Source organism: Patella vulgata, chromosome 8 (assembly GCF_932274485.2).
Source record: "Patella vulgata chromosome 8, xgPatVulg1.2, whole genome shotgun sequence".
NCBI lineage: Eukaryota > Metazoa > Mollusca > Gastropoda > Patellidae > Patella > Patella vulgata.
The window spans coordinates 14,947,661-14,966,561 of NC_065886.2; the positions used below are offsets into that span (position 1 = coordinate 14,947,661).

The 18,901-nt window shown below is 38.0% G+C and overlaps 1 protein-coding gene across 1 annotated transcript; it reads right to left on the reverse strand.

Moving 5' to 3' along the window:
* Nucleotides 1-7,092: 7,092 nt before the first annotated feature.
* On the reverse strand, nt 7,093-15,934 carry LOC126830700 (uncharacterized). Its single transcript, XM_050561112.2, has 7 exons — nt 15,874-15,934; nt 13,863-13,998; nt 12,885-13,105; nt 11,230-11,511; nt 9,928-10,054; nt 8,520-8,755; nt 7,093-7,437 (listed from the first exon to the last, which is right to left on the reverse strand). The coding sequence occupies exons 2-7, from the start codon at nt 13,963-13,965 to the stop codon at nt 7,243-7,245; spliced, it is 1,164 nt and encodes a 387-aa protein (XP_050417069.2). The 5' UTR covers nt 13,966-13,998; nt 15,874-15,934; the 3' UTR covers nt 7,093-7,242.
* Between the last annotated feature and the right edge of the window lie 2,967 nt (nt 15,935-18,901).

Sequence of the window (18,901 nt, forward strand, 5' to 3'; positions counted from 1 at the left end):
TATGTATTTTATACCTATTTATATACTCTTCCGTGTGTATATATTTTTATACTGATACAGTTTCATAGACGTCAATACATCCTCGCCTCGGGGTTCTTCTTTCTCGTCATGTATTCAACACAATATTTTAATGCTTAGTGCATATGGTTACAATCGTCATTGTTACGTAATATTTACCAAAGATATCAAAGAATATTTTGTGTAGTTAGCGAAACAAACAGTCTGTAAATGACGTGGATGTTTTGGAATAACGTTTTTGGGTGTATTTTGTTCAGCCCTGTAAAAGGTATTACTGCACGTGTGAACATGTTATTGAAAACACCCTTTCGAAGCTTGACGTTATAGTTTTTGAAATTAAGGTCATCTCAATAACAAATAAACGCGTAAGATTCAACCAAATGCACCTTTGTTTTTTGGTTGTTTTTTTTATCCAAATCAGCAGAGTCTGTGTCCAACTTACATGAACATAACTCGGCAAATAATCGATGAGCGCCGTGTTTATTGCTATAGTCGACAGGCCTGTAACTGCCCCCCCCCCCTCATAGGTATACATTGTCCGTCAATTCTACAGCACCCCTGAGAACATTCCTCGTCCCCCTCGTTGCTCTGAGCTAGTTACGGCCCTGCTAGTCGATGAATCACGGTAAATTCCATTATTTTTCCTTATGAAGAACTCGGTGATTCGAAGATGTTGGACAGACAACGGCATTCACAACAGATCAGATAGAATAGGAATGGAGTCGAACGCCACGTTAACACAATAAATTCGGTCAATTTGAAACTAAAATTCGGTTATTTGTATTTGCACGAAAGAGAAGTTTTCCCGGACAGTGGCGTTTCAGGATACTCTTCATGAAATTCCAACTATCACGGATTTCTGTACGTGTACTCAAGCGTGTACACGGTTGGGCCTCGGGGCCCTCGGTCTTTCGTCCACCCGAACAACTAGACTATATTTTTCTTGTCAGCCCCCCCCCTCCCCCGATAAGTGGGGACTGGGCTTTAAGAAAAATCCTAAAGCACCATCCCCTCACAGTCTCATATAACAACCTTTCGTCTTCAAAGGAATTATCAGTGAGCTGTTGTCACTCGTTACTTCAGTCAGTTATATATATATAACTTGTGTTATTCATGTTTTGCGTCACTTCCCGTTTCTTCAAATCTTCGTTGCGCATCTATCGTAGCAATGATCTCTGTGTTAAAATTATATTTGGAATGTGTTAAATCAGTTATATCACATATGTGATAATGGCTGACACGAACAGTGTCCTTTAACAGGACATTCTCAGTAACGTTGTGTACTCCTGATATTATTGGACTTGTCGACTGCCTTTGATAGGCATATTTGCTTATACCATCAGCTTGCTTAGAACTTATTAAATAATAGAGAATGATCGATTGTTGTCACTGGCAAATATACCGAAGTCTCTATTTTGGGTCCAATTCTGTTCAGTTTGTATACCTCAATTTCAGGGGCGACATTCCATCAAAAAGTAAAATCAAAATTTTAAAATTATCACTGTTATCTTTGGTGTACATGTACAACCTATCCTTCTTAATTTAAAAAAATATTTCATGTGTTTTGATGTATTTAAAATGTCTTCCTTTCTCACATTTCTGAATACTACAAAATTGCGTTTAAAGGAGCTAAATCGCTAATATTTGGGACCTAGAAATTGACACAAATGGGTCGCAACGCATATAATAATGTAATATGAATGTATATAAACTGATTTACATTCAATCGTTTCTATTTTTACTGTAATTTCTAATCAGTTATGTTCGGCGAAATACGGCAGAAGTCTCAAACGAATGGCATTCTGTAGCCTCTGGTTATTCCAGTCTACACCGATAGTATTTATTGCGCATGCTCTCCAGATAAGAATATGACGCCACCTTTTGACATGATTTGTGGAATATGTCTGGCCTCGTTCTTCGAGTCCCTTGTTACAAATGGCGCTGAAACGCATTATGGTACACGATTCGTATACCAATGGTAAAATGTTTATTTTGTCTTAAATATTGGATATCAGAAGCCCGTCTTTTCCCGATAAGGTCACACATCAATGTTGATTTAAATTGATAAATAATTCGTGTTTTCAATGTCGATATTGAGTTAGAGAACAAATAAACTTTAACGTCCAATCGACACAAACTAGGTCATTTCGGGACTAACATATGGTTCAATTTATTTCAGTAATTCGCTTGCGCGTATGGGTCTTTAGCAGTGGAAGGAAACCGGAGAACGCGGAGAAAACCCACGAGGATGGACAGGCCCTATACTCGGGTCTTGAGGAGATACAATCAAGGAGTTGGTCCCAGGCATCACCAAACCTCTGCACGTCCCTTTGCCTATCCAATAAACGATATTCTGAATCACCTCGAGAACCCAAAACATGAAAATCCCAGAGACTTTTGAAAACTCTAATAAAATAACGAAAAGGATACCTCTACTAGCCTCTACTAGCACACGAGAGGACTATTTTACAAAAGGACCATTACCGACTGACCACATAAATAGTGACCTGAGTAGGTAAATAACATCATCATCATCATCATCATCATCAATAATAATAAAAAAAAAGGTGCAATGGCCAGTAAGTGATATTAACCAAAATGCTGATAAATTCTCTTGAAACAATGAGCAATCAACATTTATTGATATTCAATCATGGCATGACTGGGCTCTATCGAAGATACTAACACTTAGCCCCTGCTAGCTACTAAATAAAGCATTTCTATGGTACAGTAGGTAAAAAAAAGTATTAGTCTAAAACAGATATATACTTTCATGTGCTTCGTCGATTTTCATATATCGTACGAGACAGTATGGAGAAAGTCTGTGTTCTTGTTTGAAACTGCTAAAGCACGATATACATGCAAACATGCTTATGTTAATAACTACTTTGTATGTTTCAACGGCGTATAAAATAAAAACTACCTCAAGTTCCCTGTCCAGAACGATCAACTCTTCATGGAGGTGAAACAAAGATGTGTATCCAGTCCAATGCTGTTAAATATATACATTAATAACTTGCAGCAAATGAAATTGGGTTTAACGTCCTACTGTTCTTCTCCGAACTGGGCTAACGAAGACGGGAATACGCCATACAGTGTGATATGAGGGAAATTTTTCCCGGACAGCGGCACTACGGCCTACTCTTATATCGAATTCCAACTGTCAAGGGATCTTTTACGTGCACACGGGACCTCGGTTTTTTGTCCCATCCGAACGACTAGACAGCTGTCCTTGCCAGGTCCTCCGTCCTGCATCACTGACAAGGTGGAACCACGCCGGAAAATATGGATGAAATTTCTCGGACGAAGTAATGATCGAACACCCGACCTCCAGGCTAACGAGCCAGCGTCTTACCCACTTAGCAACCGCGATCCCCATAACTTACGGCATCACGTCAATAATGAAGATGCCCCTTTAATAAATCATACTACCATCTCCCATCTTCGGTTTCGGTTGCCCTTCTTTATTATAAACAACTTCGTCATGCCGTCCAATTAGCTTGATGTTCTTGATATACTCTTTCTAGCAGCTGCCAAGCAAATTGTCCTGAGGAAACCAAACGTTCAACAACGCCAATGGGATCGAGAGGAGCATAAAATTTGGGAAAATATATGTAAATCCACCCTAGCCCAACCTGTTAAATCTAATAATATTGGTTGACTCTCCGATCTAGACGTTTTCTCTTTGCATAAATCGACCTATCGTACTATAAAAAATTGTCTACCCCCTGACATGACAGTAAAAACATTATCTGCTTCAGTTAGCCAACCTGGGGGACATTTACTAATCCAACCATCATCCATACCTTCAATGGATAACTTCTATTCATACCATGAGGTCCCATGTACATGTATAATTCAATTATGGCAATTATGTTTTTTTTTCTGTCATGTTTTTGTCTGTTTTTTTCTGTCATGTTTTTGTCTGTTTTGAATTTTTCTGTGTACTTTTGTTTATGTTGTATGCTGCCTCTTGCAGGCTTTAAAACAAAAAATCTTATCTCATCTTTATGCAAATATATATTTCATTCAAACCAAGATGGCTACGTGTTTAAAAAAAAAACAAAACTAAGTACCATTTGGAATCCTGTCTCATCGTTATGTTCATTTTTTATGTTGTATGCCAATCTGATTAAAACACAGATCCAATTTCGTTTCGTTTTTATAGTTCAAAATTTCGATTTTACTTGTCTTTACTACATGTAGTGTCGGCCATCGAAAGTATAAAAAAGGAAACGAAATATAGATCTATATTTTAATTAGATTGGTTGTATGCTGCCTCCTGTCTTGTCCTATCTTATTCTTAACACTAAGAATCTTGTCTCAATGAAATACGACAATGGGAGTGTCATGGACAGCGTCTAGTTATTCGGATGGAATATAAAACTGAGGTCCCATGTACATGTTAACCACTCAGGCTTCCCAATGTTAAAACAAATGCCCAAAACAACAACACTAGGAACTATGCGTGGGCTTTAGATCTTAAGGTCTATCACTGAGTCAAGTGGCAGGGTTTCGACCCCACACTTTGAAGAAGTACATGTTAGGTCACCTGCCTCGCCTCGTCAGACCTCGTGGGGTTTGCCCCCCCCCCCCCAGTTCACCCCGTACTAAAGATTCCTACGCGGAAGCGAATTATTGAAATAAAATTTACCATATGTTAGTTCCGTCATGGCATAGTTAGTTTTTAGTGGACGTTAAACTGCTGAACGAAGGTAACGACAACACACATTCACATTAAATGTGGGCGCGTCAAGTAATGCTTGTCTCCCTTAGTACTATACATATATATAGGTGTACGTGCCCAATGGATCTTAGTAGGGCAGACCTGAAATGCTCTACAAAAATACCTATTTACAGACCGCGGCGCCGAGATCTCGGTGCTTACCGTGTTGGGGCCTCCCCAAGAAAATTAGGAAAACTTGGCTGCCACAAACGCGTTTTCCTGTTATTCCACGAAAGTTGTCTGTTTTATTCCATCCTAACGACCGGACAGCTGTCCTCGTCAGGCCCTTGACAAGAGAATGCCGAAGATGCTTTTTTCTGTGCCATTCTTGCTCGTGAGTCAAGCAACTTCAAAGTTATCCCATAGCTTTGCAATCGAAATTCCACTCTATGCCGACCTGAATTCCAATCATTCCAATCACATAATAATCGATGCCCGTAAAAAGCCCGAAAAATGTCGCACAAAGCAGTGTGGTTCCAGACAAAATATTTTAATCCATAGTGAATTTAGTACAAACATTTCCAGGATCGGCGGTAGAGGAAGGTATCATCGGCAGCGTCTAGTTATTCGTATGGGATATAAAACTGAGGTCCCATGTACATGTTTGTGTGCATGTAAACAAAGAGTAGCCCCCCCCTCTCCCCCACCTATAGCATAATGCATATAATGTATGGCGTATGCACATCTTCATTATCCCAGTTGATACTGAATTGTAAGACATTTAACTCCATTTGACTTTTTTTCTCTTCATTATGTTTATAGATACTTTGTTTCAATTCAAATATTTGTTAGAAATTTAGCCCCAAATATTATTTGAACTAAAGGTTTACAGATGTACTAGCAGAAATACTGTTTTGAAAGAACTAATATAGCTCCTTGCCTGTTGTTCAATCCGATTCAATTTGTTGAATCAAATACAGTTTAAACTATTGTTTTACGTCCCATCCGAACGACTAGGCACTGTCCTCTCCAGTCCTATCCATCCTGTACTATTGACAAGGGGAAATCGCAATGGAGTTTTCTTGTACATATCTGTGTAAGTGTAGTCAATGTGAATATGAGAGAGGGAGAGAGAGAGAGAGAGAGAGGGGGGAGAGAGGGAGTTCGCTTGCAAGGGGTCTTTAGCAGTGGGAAGAAACCGGCAGGCGACCCTACTCCTTGTCACGTACCACTGGGGAATCGAAACCACGCCAGTTGATTCAATGAAAGGACTTTTGATACAACGCGCACGCGCTAGCCATTCGGTCACGAGACTGTTAAAAGGGTCTCGAATTTGATGTGTATATAAAGCGATGATGATGATGACTAACATGGATGACGTTTAAAGTGAAGTGTAGGCCTAACTGAGTAATTTGCATTTTCACTGATGGTTTTACTTCAATAAATAATTAGTTATAGATAAGGTTTCAGTTTAAATATGTTTATAATTTGGCCTTAAATCATATCTAAACTAGAGGTTTACAGCTGCATGTGATAGAAATATTGCGGGGTCTAATTGAAAGGGTATGTTGGCAGTGGGTTTATATTTTAGTGAAAAAGATCAGGTGTTTCAATGCGATCAATGATTTTACAATACTACTGACAGATTCTGGTCTCCATTACTTCATAACCATATTACTCAACCAATGTCAAACATATCTCCTGGCTTATCTGACTCTAGCCACCCAGCCCAGCCCATAAACACCACCCACCGACCCTCGCAGGTCCCTGGGACCCCATTAACGATATAAATATTGGGCTTGTGTGCTCACACATGGTCTTGTGCGTCATACAGCGTCAGCAGTCGCCACACACCTGAAATACTGTTATCAATTGCAGACATTTGACAGAAAGGGAGATGACTCAGTTTTTTAATCGTAAATGGATTCCAAAATTCCTTGTTCAGCCTCGGCATTTGTGTTTTGGGTATTTTTGTTTAAATCAAAATTTAACCAATACACTATTCTTTGCCAAGGATAAAGGTATCGGGTGTTTTTGCCAATATTTAATTTATGCCAACTTCAGAATTATTAGTATAACTATGGCATTTACTCGACAATTATGACGATTTTCACAGGCACTAAATCGATCGAGTTATAACAGACATTTTTCTTAAAACTTTCGGATTTGTGTTCCTGGTGTTATAAAATTTCCAAAATTGTATAGTTTGTTTAGTAGGGAGGACCTTGTAGCGGAACTGTGTTTCTAAGCCAGCTAGAAATTTTGGCTGCAGGCCTAATCGCCATTCAACACCGCCCTGACTTGATAGTACATAAGATGAATTTAATAGATTAGGGATCACTAAGTCTCTTTTGGACCCGAAAGGCACTGGCAATGACAAATTAAAACCTATGTAGAATATTGCTTCTTTATTTTGAACAGGATAAAATAACGGATACATTTAAAACCACAATAAACTCGAACAAATAATCATATATTATGTGTATATTCAATAATGGATAAAAGGATAAAATAGGAAATTCTTATAACATTGGTGATATCACACACTACGGGAAACTTTACTGAACTTGACGTGGTAATGACAAAAGACGCTCTAAAAGAGATGACAAGGTTCTCTTTTCGACGTCGGTCTCTGTGGTTGGAGGTGGAAGTGCTGCGGTGTACTTTGGTATCCATTCCAGCAGATTCTCCTTCAAATCCTCAAAGTCAGACAAAATATCATCCAAAGTGTCAGCAGCATTCGATAGTTGATCCTGAAAAAAAAATTTAATACAATGATAGTTTTTAAAGATTGCATAGACGTAACTATTCAGTCTTTTTAAATATTTTTAATCATAAATGAACCTAGTTTGTGTGGAGTGGACTTTAACTTCCATTTCTCTATCTATTCAAAATTACACCAACATTTCGTTTTATTCTTCGGTTGTTTTCTTTACGCCATCTTGAATGGTTCGATCATTCCAGTTTCAGCCTTAAAATCAATAGCACCTGTAAGACACGCTACCAGCGTCTTACTCTCTTAGCCACCTCGGCTCGCCAATGTTAAAACAAACCCCAAAACGCCCGAAAAATTTCCTTTATAAAGCGAGCGCCGAAATACAGCAACTTCAATGTAGTCCAATATAGCCTAACGTAGCTGGCTGACCCGAATTCCAAACAATCAACCAGAACGCGAATACAGCAACTTCAATGTAGTCCAATATAACCTAACGTAGCTGGCTGACCCGAATTCCAAACAATCAACCAGTCTTTTAGCTTCGCCGGTCGTCGCGGGGTACGGGGAAATCGCCCTCTCAGAGAAAAATTTGAAAATTTAACCACCGCAGTGTTCTACTATTCTAGCCCGTGAGTCAAGCAACTTCAAAGTTGCCCCATGGTTTTGCAACTGAAATCCCACCCGACCTGAATTCCAAATCATCAACTGAGAATGTTGGAGCTGCATTCACAAATAATAACCAATGCCCGAAAATGTACAAAGCAGAGTGGTTGCACACAAAATATTTTAATCCATAGCCAATTCAGTACAAATTCGTGGTATTCAATGAAAAAACCCCCCCAAAACTACAATTCGTGTTTTATTAGATTCCGGGCACATTATTTTGCCAAGCAGGGTGGCCCCAGACATTTTGTTAATCCATAGTCAATTTAGTAGAATTTCGTGGTATTCAATTAACAGAAAAGTAAAATCAGTGTTTTATTAGACTTCGGGCAAAGATTATATCATAATTTTTATCCCACTTTACCTGTCTACCCAAAAAGTCACATTGCCCAAAATCAAATTGAGAAATCGTAGTTATTGCCTACTAATGTTTGTTATTAAAAAAAGATATATTACCGCTTTTGTTTCCAGTGCTTCAGCTCGATTCTTGAGTAGATTTTCTTGTGCCTTATTATCTGTTTCACCTGCCAACTCGTCTAAAAGTTCGGCTTCAGTCTGTGCAGCCGTTGCCTCAGATGTTATTCTTGTCTTTTCAATTTGAATCGTATCAGCAAAATCTTGGCCTTTTTCTGTTAACTTATTTAAAAGTTCTGTGGCAGCTGATTTGTCCATGGTTTCGCCTGTAGGTGAATCTGTGAATATATAAATAGGTAATTCAGTTTGAATGTGCATGTGATGTTTCAAGAGCACTGCCAATATAACGGAAAACCGTTAGGGTCAATCAAGTCAGAAAAAAAATGCTTCGATGATTACGAGATAGTCAAATTATGGTCTGGATAAGTTAATCAATGTCTAATTAATAATTTAGATAACATTCAAGGCCTAAAGAAAAACCTGCAATAGGCCTGAAATGTTATCTAAATTATTAATTAGACATTAATCAACTTATCCAGACCATAATGAACTCTCGATGCCATCGCTAGCCTATGATATTTAGCGGACTGGAATAGATATTTTGAAAAATAATTAAACGTAAAAATGGATAATCGTGACTTTGTTTTTATCGTACCGACTTTAGTAATGATGATAGAGACTAGCCTAAAATTCAAAAGCTAATATCTTGGGCCAGAGTGGAGCAATTCGACTGAAATTTTCTGAATATTCTATTTACGTTATCTACTTTTTTAACTATTATAGCGTATTATGTCAATTCTTTATCTAATTTCCAATAATTCCCCTTTAAGTTTTTTTAAATTTGAAGTTATCATTGTTAATGTCGATGTACAAACTGCCTTACTTAAAGTTACAATTTCATATTTTTAAGTTATTTTAAAAATAAAGCCGTAAAATAGATGGTATCTATAAACAGTGCTACCTTGTTAAAGAATAATCCTATTAATCCTATAATTCACTATTGCCAGTTGAGAAATTGGCAAAAATATCATTTTCAACTTCAAATTCAAACGTTTCAAGATAGCTATTCCATGGGGGGAATAGGAAAACAAGGGAGATAATTGTGTTATTATTGCCTGTGTCAATGATTTTTAAGTGTGGGAAATAATGCCCATGATCGTATAACAGTGAGTTGATAACCTATTGAGCAAAAGACATAGAAATAATTATGTTTTGACTTTCTTAGAAAATATGAAATTCTCGCTTTAACTTGAATAAAAAGTTGTTTTTTTTATACAACTTTAAAATGTTTTCTTCTATTCTAATATGTGCGAGTATTAGGCCCTATACTTGAGTCAAAGGCATCGCCAAAAGTAGGTGTAATGAGATATACTGTGACATTTTACTGTCCTTAACGCCCAGTACCGCTTCCCAAAATACGTTGAAACAGAAATAAAAAAAAATCTCTTACCGCCAGTACTTTCAGTTGATGGTAGTGCTGCCTTAAGCTTATTCATTGATTCTGTTAATTCAGTGAGAAATTCTTCAATTTCCGGTACAGTATCTTCCAACACGTCCACAGCAGCAGCTAATCCGGTCTGAATAATATAAAAATATATAGGAATTTTTAATGTTGAAAAGAATTGAGGAAATTGGGTTTAATATCCTACTTTTCTGCCACAATCAGACCAATGAAGACGGGTTTACCTCATGCAGTGTGCTACTGGGGGAAATATTTGGCCGACTAGCAATTAAAAAATTCCAACGGTCTAGGGTTTACGTACACAGCAGGGTTTACTCAAGATCCCCCGAATCCTAACCCTAAGGCTTGTACCTTGCCAGGCCCTCCATAATGCACCACTGACAAGTGGGAGATCACACAGGGAAATCCTCGGGAACTTACTCTCAAACCACGGACCTCCTGGTTATTGACCAACTGGCTTAATCACGGATCCACCGTGACTCCGAATTGCCTTAATGATGATCCACCGTGGCCCCGAATTGCCTTAATCAATGATCCTCCGAATTGTTAATGTTATAGGCTGTAATGGAAGAAGCCAATTAATGCCTGGGCTGATGCTACATCTTTAGTAACGATCACGGAGCTTTCAGTAATGGAAGACACCTTATGTCTGAATGCCAGAATCCGTAGAGCAGCTTGAGGTTATCTGAATTGTAACCCTTTTCCAGGGCACGTATATTGCAGATAATAAGAGTGGTGGACCGATTGAAAAAGCCAAACACATTAATAAAAGCTACAGTAGAAATATAGAAAATGAAATGATGCGCATTACTTCGGTTAAAGCAAAATATTTAACTTGACAGTTTCTGGCTTAAGGATAGTTTCGGTACTAAGATATAGTATTCATTTTAAAATCATTATGGAGTTTGTTGATGACAAACCGTTTCCAGAGTATTACTAACGCGAAGTCATATTGAAGTCCGAAGTGAAGTCCAAAGTGAAATACAAAATATTGAAGCGCTGCTTTGACAAAGAATAGTCCTACACAGTTCCTGTTGTCTGCTGCGACTCACGATAGTGTCACATCTCATTATTTGGTCACACGAGACATGATAGTGTCCCACAGTGACACCTTAATGCCATATCTACTATTTAGTGCCGTGTTGCAGGATAGATAACGCCGTGGTGCCATATTCGTTATTTGGAGCCGTCATATATGACGATAATATCAAGTATATTTTTGTTGTTGTTGACTGTAACCTGGATAGTCTTTCATCTTGGATAGTGTGACACCATTATATTCTAGCCTACCTGTGTCATTGCTTGGATTCTTAGATTGGCCAACTCTGCTTGGAGGCTGGTAAGTTTCTCGGCTCCCAATGTAGAGAAACTGTTTAAAATTGATGTTGCTAATGATTCTGATGGAGCGGGAATGTTGTTCCTGGCCGCCAGGGTGTTGCTGGAAGCCGCAGGAGTGCCAGTAGATGGCAGGTCTTCCGCAAGCTTCTGTTTATTTTCCGTTAATTCATCGAAATAACTCTCAAGTTCCGGTACAATATCCTCCAAAATGTCAAGGGCAGGTTTTAGTGAAATCTGGATAATGTAAAAATATACCGTTAATGTAGACTAATCCTGTAATGGAAGAATCCTTTTAATGTTTTGAATGGAATTAGATTTTTGGGGGGTAACGGCCTGCCACAAACGTCAATGAACTATCGAGTCTATGTTTAATAAACATGTTTGGAATACAACTTATGTTTGGATGTCAGAATCAGTTTACCCGGACCCGTATCCTTATTCAGAGCACGTTTAATACATGAGCTAATAATTCTTTTATTTTGCCCAACTTATTAATAAAAGCTACACTATCAATAAAGAAAATGACATAATTGTTATATAACTTCCGCTATAACATATTTAACTTGCAAATTGACAGCCACCAATCACAAATAGACCCGTTGATAATTATTAGTTGTATATGAGTTATGATTAGCTGTATATTTAGTTATGATAATTATTAGCTGTATATCAGTTATTATAATTATTAGTTGTGTATATGTCATGATAATTATAAGTTGTATATTAGTTATAATAACCATTAGTTGTATTTTAGTTATGATAATTATTTATTGTAATAACTATTAATTATAATAACTATTAGTTGTATTTTAGTTATAATAATTATGAGTTGTATTTTAGTTATAATAATTATTAGTCTTCTATTAATTATAGTAACTATTAGTTGTATATTAGTTATGGACAAATATATTTTCTTTTAAGAACAATGTTTTAGCCGGACGTTTTCCTGTCAAGAAACATTAATTAAATATTTTCCATTTTGATGATTATGAGTTGTATAATAGTTAAGGGCACACAAATGTATTGTCTTATAAAACAAGGTTTGACCGGTTGTAGTGATAGGTCGCGTCAGAGGTCACACGGGTGGCTTTTGACCTATGACGTCAGACATTTGATTAACCAATCAGCATTGATGTTTCTAGTGGATTACCCGCAGTTCAGTGCACAACACGCCAAAAGCTTGCTGTAACAGATCGTTTCATTGCCTAAACCCTCACATCATCCAGAACGCGTCAATGATAACAACTCTTCCAGATCCTAATGTAGTAAAGACAAGTAAAAGGAAATTTTGAACTATAAAAAAACGAAACGAAATAGGGTCTGTGTTTTAATCAGACTGATGTTTTAGCCAGTCGTTTTACAGATAGATACCCATTTAACAGTGATGGCGTCCAAAAGCGTGAACAAGATTAAACTGGCGTGCACATCTAAGTACTCGAAGGAGGGTAGGCACAACCACCGTTGCACACTTACTCGCCCCCACCCCCACCCCATACGTTTTTCACACCTATTGTAAATCATTATACTTTAATACAAGTACTAAACTTTTGATTAGCCTACTGTATTATGTCGAGTAAAGTGTTAGCGTTTTATTCTATTATGCCTACCTGTGTCATTGCCTGGGTTATTAACGTGCTCAACTCCCTATTAAGTTTGGTAACTATATCATTTCCCTCTGTCGCGAAAATGGTTATGGCTGATATTGCTTCTGGTTCGTTTGAAGCCGGGGCTGGTAGTTCGCTTGGAACCGGTGGTACTGGATCGACTGGCATCGGGACTACTGGTTCGGCTGGCATTTGGGGTGCTGGTGGTTCGGCTGGTGCAGGATCTGGGGAAGACGAAAAACCATTTGAATTATATAACTGGCTGTGAAATACCATTCCGAAATATATCTAACACTTTATAGCGTAGGTCGACGCCGCCGTATTTCGAAAGTTATATTTGAAGTCAACTTTGAAATCTTTTTGATTAAAATGAACATGTTCTCGAAACAAGGGTTAAAGCTTGCGGACTAAACTTGGTTTTCGTTTTTGTTTGTTGCATTTCTAAACCCAGTACATTTTGTAACGTAAATTTTCATTAGCTACCACACCGAATCTTCAGCCAATCAGCAATTGGCTCATTTATGCACGGTTTCAAGTAATTTTCATTTACCCTTGTATTCGGACGATGCATGTACCTGCAGGAAAAAATTGCACGTTTGGTCCAACTGGTCGTAGTTGATATATTATGTAAAACATTACGCCGACTGATTTATCTTCAAGAGTTACCACAAATAATGGAACCTATTAAAATAAATATTGAATTGATTTGCTCAGAAAATCGGACATCTCACGGCTTACATGGTGGTTTTTGTTTGTTGCTGAAAAATTCAATGTGTAACGCGCCAAACTAGGTACTGCGTTAAACCGCTCTTTCATTGGCTAAGAGCTAATATTTGTACTAGGATTTCTACCCTCAACCAATGAATTGGTTGTATCCTTAAAATATTTTAGTTTAAGTTTGCGTGAATAAGGCCCCTGGGCTCACTTGACGAGTTAACGTAGTGGTGGATGAAGATACATATATTAATATTTTGTACTCACCCTTTAACTGACTGAGAAGTGCAATCAGTTGTTCGATTGTATAACCCTCTATTGGCATTATCACAGCCATGGATACAAGTACTAGACATACTAACATCTGCATGTTGATGGATTGCGTGGATTTAATACTGGTAAACTACAGTAAAATAATATCAAATATTAACCTCTAAAAAACATGACCTATTGGGTTTAAAAATGATAAACTATAGTAAAATAATATCAAATATTAACCTCTAAAACAACATGGCCTATTTTTTTTACTATAGTATAATAATATAAAATAATGCCCCCTAAGACAACGGCACCAGTCACCATTTATAGCTAATTGGCGTCTCAGGTTTAGCGTCCTACTTCATCGCACCAACCGGGCTATTAAAGACACTATTCGGGCAGTGTTGCCCGGACAGTGTTTTCTTTTCGCCTACTCTTCATCGAATTCCAACTGTCTACGGTTCTTCTACGTGCACGTCAACAAGTACAAAGTGGACCTCTGTTTTGAGACTGATCCGATGGACTAGACACATTTCCTTGCCAGACAGTCCGCCCTGTACCAGTAACTTGAGGAAACCAAGCTATGAAATCCCAAGGAACTTTACTAGGCTTACAACGGGATCGAACCCGCGACGCCCTAACTTAGATAACAAAACAGAGGTCGTCATGGGGAAGGACCTGGGGATGTTACAACTTACCATTACGGCCCGGGCGATCTTATTTTATATTTTTATTTTTGTGTTATGCCCTCCGTTCTGAACAACTGAACACGCCGGAAAATCATGGGGAACTTTCTGGACCAACACCGGGAGCAAACCCGAGACCACTCAGTTAGCGAGACAGAACCTTACTCACTGATCCACCGCAGCTCCCCTTTCGAAAGATAAAACTTCAGGTTTGGTGGGTTCCTGGGAGCCGCAGTGACGCAGTCGGTAAGGCGTTGGCGCGCTAACCCAGAAATCTCGGGTTCGCTCCCAGTGTTGGACCAGAAAGTTCATCTGGATTTTCCGACGTGGTTTCCACTTGTCAGTGGTGCAAGACTAAAGGCCTGACAAGGGACAACGTATAGTCGTTCGGATGAGAGGTCCTGTGTACACATTGACATGCACGTGAAAAAAAAACATTGGCAGTTGGAATTTGATATAAGAGTAGTCCATAACACAACTGTCCGGGCAAAATGTCCCCCATAGCCCGTCTTCATTAGTCCGGTCGGAGCAGAACAGCAGGGCGTAACCCCACATTTCCTGTTACAGCGGAACAAAATGGTGCAGCTTTCCGGTTTTGCTAATATTTATACAGAAACTTTTATATTTTTGTTGGTCCTTTCTTGTGATAGAAGATAATTAATTTGACATCAGAAAGAAACAAAACCAAATCACAGGGGCGTGTCCAGGAATTTGTGCAGGTGCCGGGCCGAATTGGGGGGGGGGGGGGCAGTGTCGTGTTTGGTGTGAGGTCTGGGTGATTTCTCAAGAATTTTATAAAATCAGAAGCTCGGAGACAATATTTCTGCTCATCGAGGACCATACATGTATAGGATAAGAGTGGAGTGAGACCCGGACCCGCACCTGCCAATGTAGGCATAGGTTTGCGTAGAGATCAACCATTTTAATAATGTAAAAAAAAGTCCGAATATCAGCTCTTTTTGGATCTAATATCAGAATAAATGTTCAATAGCAGCCACAAGGACAGCTGTCTAGTCGTTCGGGTGGGGCGGAAAACGGAGGTCCCGTGTACACATTGGCGCGCACGTAAAAGATCCCTTGACAGTTGGAATTCGATCTAAGAGTAGGCCGTAGTGCCGCTGCCCGGGCAAAATTTCCCTCATAGCACACTGTATGGCGTATGCCCGTCTTCGTTAGCCCAGTTCGGAGCAAAACAGTAGGACGTTAAACCCCATTTCATTTCATTTAATTTCAATAACAGTCGTGTTCCGTTGCTAGATAATTTCCATTAATTGATTAATTTTAAATGTTCAGTTCTGCCTTTTTACAAACAAAAATAATCAAAAATTGCTTACCTGCTGTTTAATATTAAACTGTTACTTAACTCTACTTAAGTTGTTAATGCTCTGTCTAACCTTGCTTATGATGTTACTGTTTCTATATAATGTATTTTACACATATTTATATATAGCGGACAGTTTCATAGACGTCAATAACTTCTCGCCTCAGGGTTCTTCCGTATTATCATATTTACTCATCAAAATATTTTAATATTGTTAATATCGTCATTGTTACGTATTATTAGCAAAAAAAAAAAAAAATCCCCAAAGAATATTTTATGCAGTTTTAATGAAAACAATGAATATAAATGACATTATTTGTCATTGCTTTCATTAAAATGTTTTGAAAAAAAAAATTGGGGGATTTATTTTCTTTAGGTCCGGAATGTTACTGCCGCTTTGAACGTGGCGTGAAGTGTCCAATTTAAACAAAGTGCTTGGCGTGATATATTTTGCAATTCATGTCAACTCAAATAGCAAAACATCACATAAAATTTAGAAAAATGCGCAACATTTATTGTTGTCCCAAATCAACAATGTCCAATTTTTTCAACCGAAATCCGCACCTAAAAACGATAAATTTTACATGGTTACGTGTTCATGACTAGTCGTACAAGTTACAGAAGGTTTCTTATTATAAACTCTGAAATGTAGAGTGACTTCAAGATATTGGACAGTTAGCACTGATTGGACCAAAAGATATGATAAGCATTTAATTTAACGTCTAGGTGCGTCACTATCAAAAATATTGTTGTTCTTTAAGACAACCAGCGGCTGCCAGGCAGGATACGCCCACATTTTCGAGAGATGGATAGAAAACAAGCTAACTAGAAAATGATTTTTCCTACAATCAAGGGCCATAATTCAGGAAATTACAATTCGATATGCGCAAATATCGAAAGGAACCAAGATCTTTGAGTTATAAACTTACATTTCAAGTTTCAACAAAATCGGATAAAAATTGTGACCTCTATAGGGTCTACAACCTTGATATACCATATTTTTACGCAATTTGAGAATGAGGGGCGGCCATTTTGTCTGTCAGTTTTGGGCAGATTTTCACGAAATTCGAACTCAGTCGTCCTTAGGGTGTAACGGTGATATAATACGTTTTTTTAAAATCGGATAAAAATTATGACCTCTATAGGGTCCACAAGCTAAAAACGTGATTTTTCGTACAATCAGGGGCCATAATTCAGTAAGTTACGGTCCGATATGCGCGAATATCGAAAGGAACCAAGATCTTTGGGTTATAAACTTACATTTCAAGTTTCAACAGAATCGGATAAAAATTGTGACCTCTATAGGGTCCACAACCTTGATATACCATATTTTTACGCAATTTGAGAATGAGGGGCGGCCATTTTGTCTGTCAGTTTTGGGCAGATTTTCACGAAATTCGAACTCAGTCGTCCTTAGGGTGTAACGGTGATATAATAATATGATTTTTTAAATCGGATAATAATTATGACCTCTATAGGGTCCACAAGCTAAAAACGTGATTTTTCGTAAAATCAGGGGCCATAATTCAGGAAGTTACGGTCCGATATGCGCGAATATCGAAAGGAACCGAGATCTTTGTGTTATAAACTTACATTTCAAGTTTCAACAAAATCGGATACAAATTGTGACCTCTATAGGGTCCACAACCTTGATATACCATATTTTTACGCTATTTGAGAACGAACGGCGGCCATTTTGTCTGTCAGTTTTGGGTTGATTTTCACGAAATTCGAACTCAACCGTCCTTAGGGTTTAACGGTGATATAATAATACGGTTTTTTAAATCGGATAAAAATTATAACCTCTATAGGGTCCACAAGCCAAAAAACGTGTTTTTACGTACAATCAGGGGCCATAATTCAGGAAGTTACGGTCCGATATGCGCGAATATCGAAAGGAACCGAGATCTTTGGGTTATAAACTCACATTTCAAGTTTCAACAAAATCGGATAAAAATTGTGACCTCTACAGTGTTCACAAGCCAAAAACGTGATTTTTCGTACAATCAGGGGCCATAATCCATGAAGTTACGGTCCGATAGATGCCAATATCGAAAGGAACCGAGATCTTAGGGTGATAAACCTATATTTCAAGTTTCATTGAAATCGGATAAAAATTGTGACCTGTAGACTGTTCACAAACAATTGGTTTGCTTGTACAAATGATTGACCGCCCCCCCCCCCCCCCCCAAAAAAAAAAAAAAACAACAAAAAAACAAAAAAACAAAAAAAAAACAAAAAAAAAAACAAAAACAAAAACAACAAAACAAACCAACATAACAAAACAAATAAATATATTTTTTTTAATATATAACTCGTATTATCTGAGAAGGCAGAGTGGAGAATTTACAATATATTATGTTTACGATATATCATATTTAAATTTTATTCTATTTACTGTATTTTCTATTTATAATATACTCTTCAAAAAAAGTAGGAGATATTGAAATGCAAATACCTATACAGGATGTGATATGATAAATAGTCATGGCACTTGACATGGTACTTGACATGGTTTGAGAGTATGTTCACAGATGAAGAACTTATCGCCCCAACAGAACCACTGAGCCGCACATGCGACACGCAATAGCGCCATATACTTCAAAGAAGGGTTGATGAAAGCTGCTGCGTGCTGGTTTATCTATCCATGTTAGCATTCCAATCGATTCTTGCATAAGATTTACTGTTTAGCGTATCTTTGCTTTAGTGTGTTACGTTTATTTTCATCGGGAGACGTCAACCGACAACACTGCTAGAATTGGCCGTGGCACTGCAAGAGGAGTGGGTCAGATTGTCCCAAATCGTGATTGGATGGTTGATTAGGAGCATGCCACGACGAATTGCTGAATGTTTGAGGATTGGTGGAGCAATTACTCATTATTAAGACAGAAATCAAAAACTTCCATTTTCACTTTTGACGGTGTATATCTTTCCGAGTGAAATGGGGCCGTCAGATAAGCCGCCCATATGAACTGTTTATGTCCATGTGTAGGCAATTAGCCTGTTATTAACATACACTGGTTACCTCTAATAAAAACAGC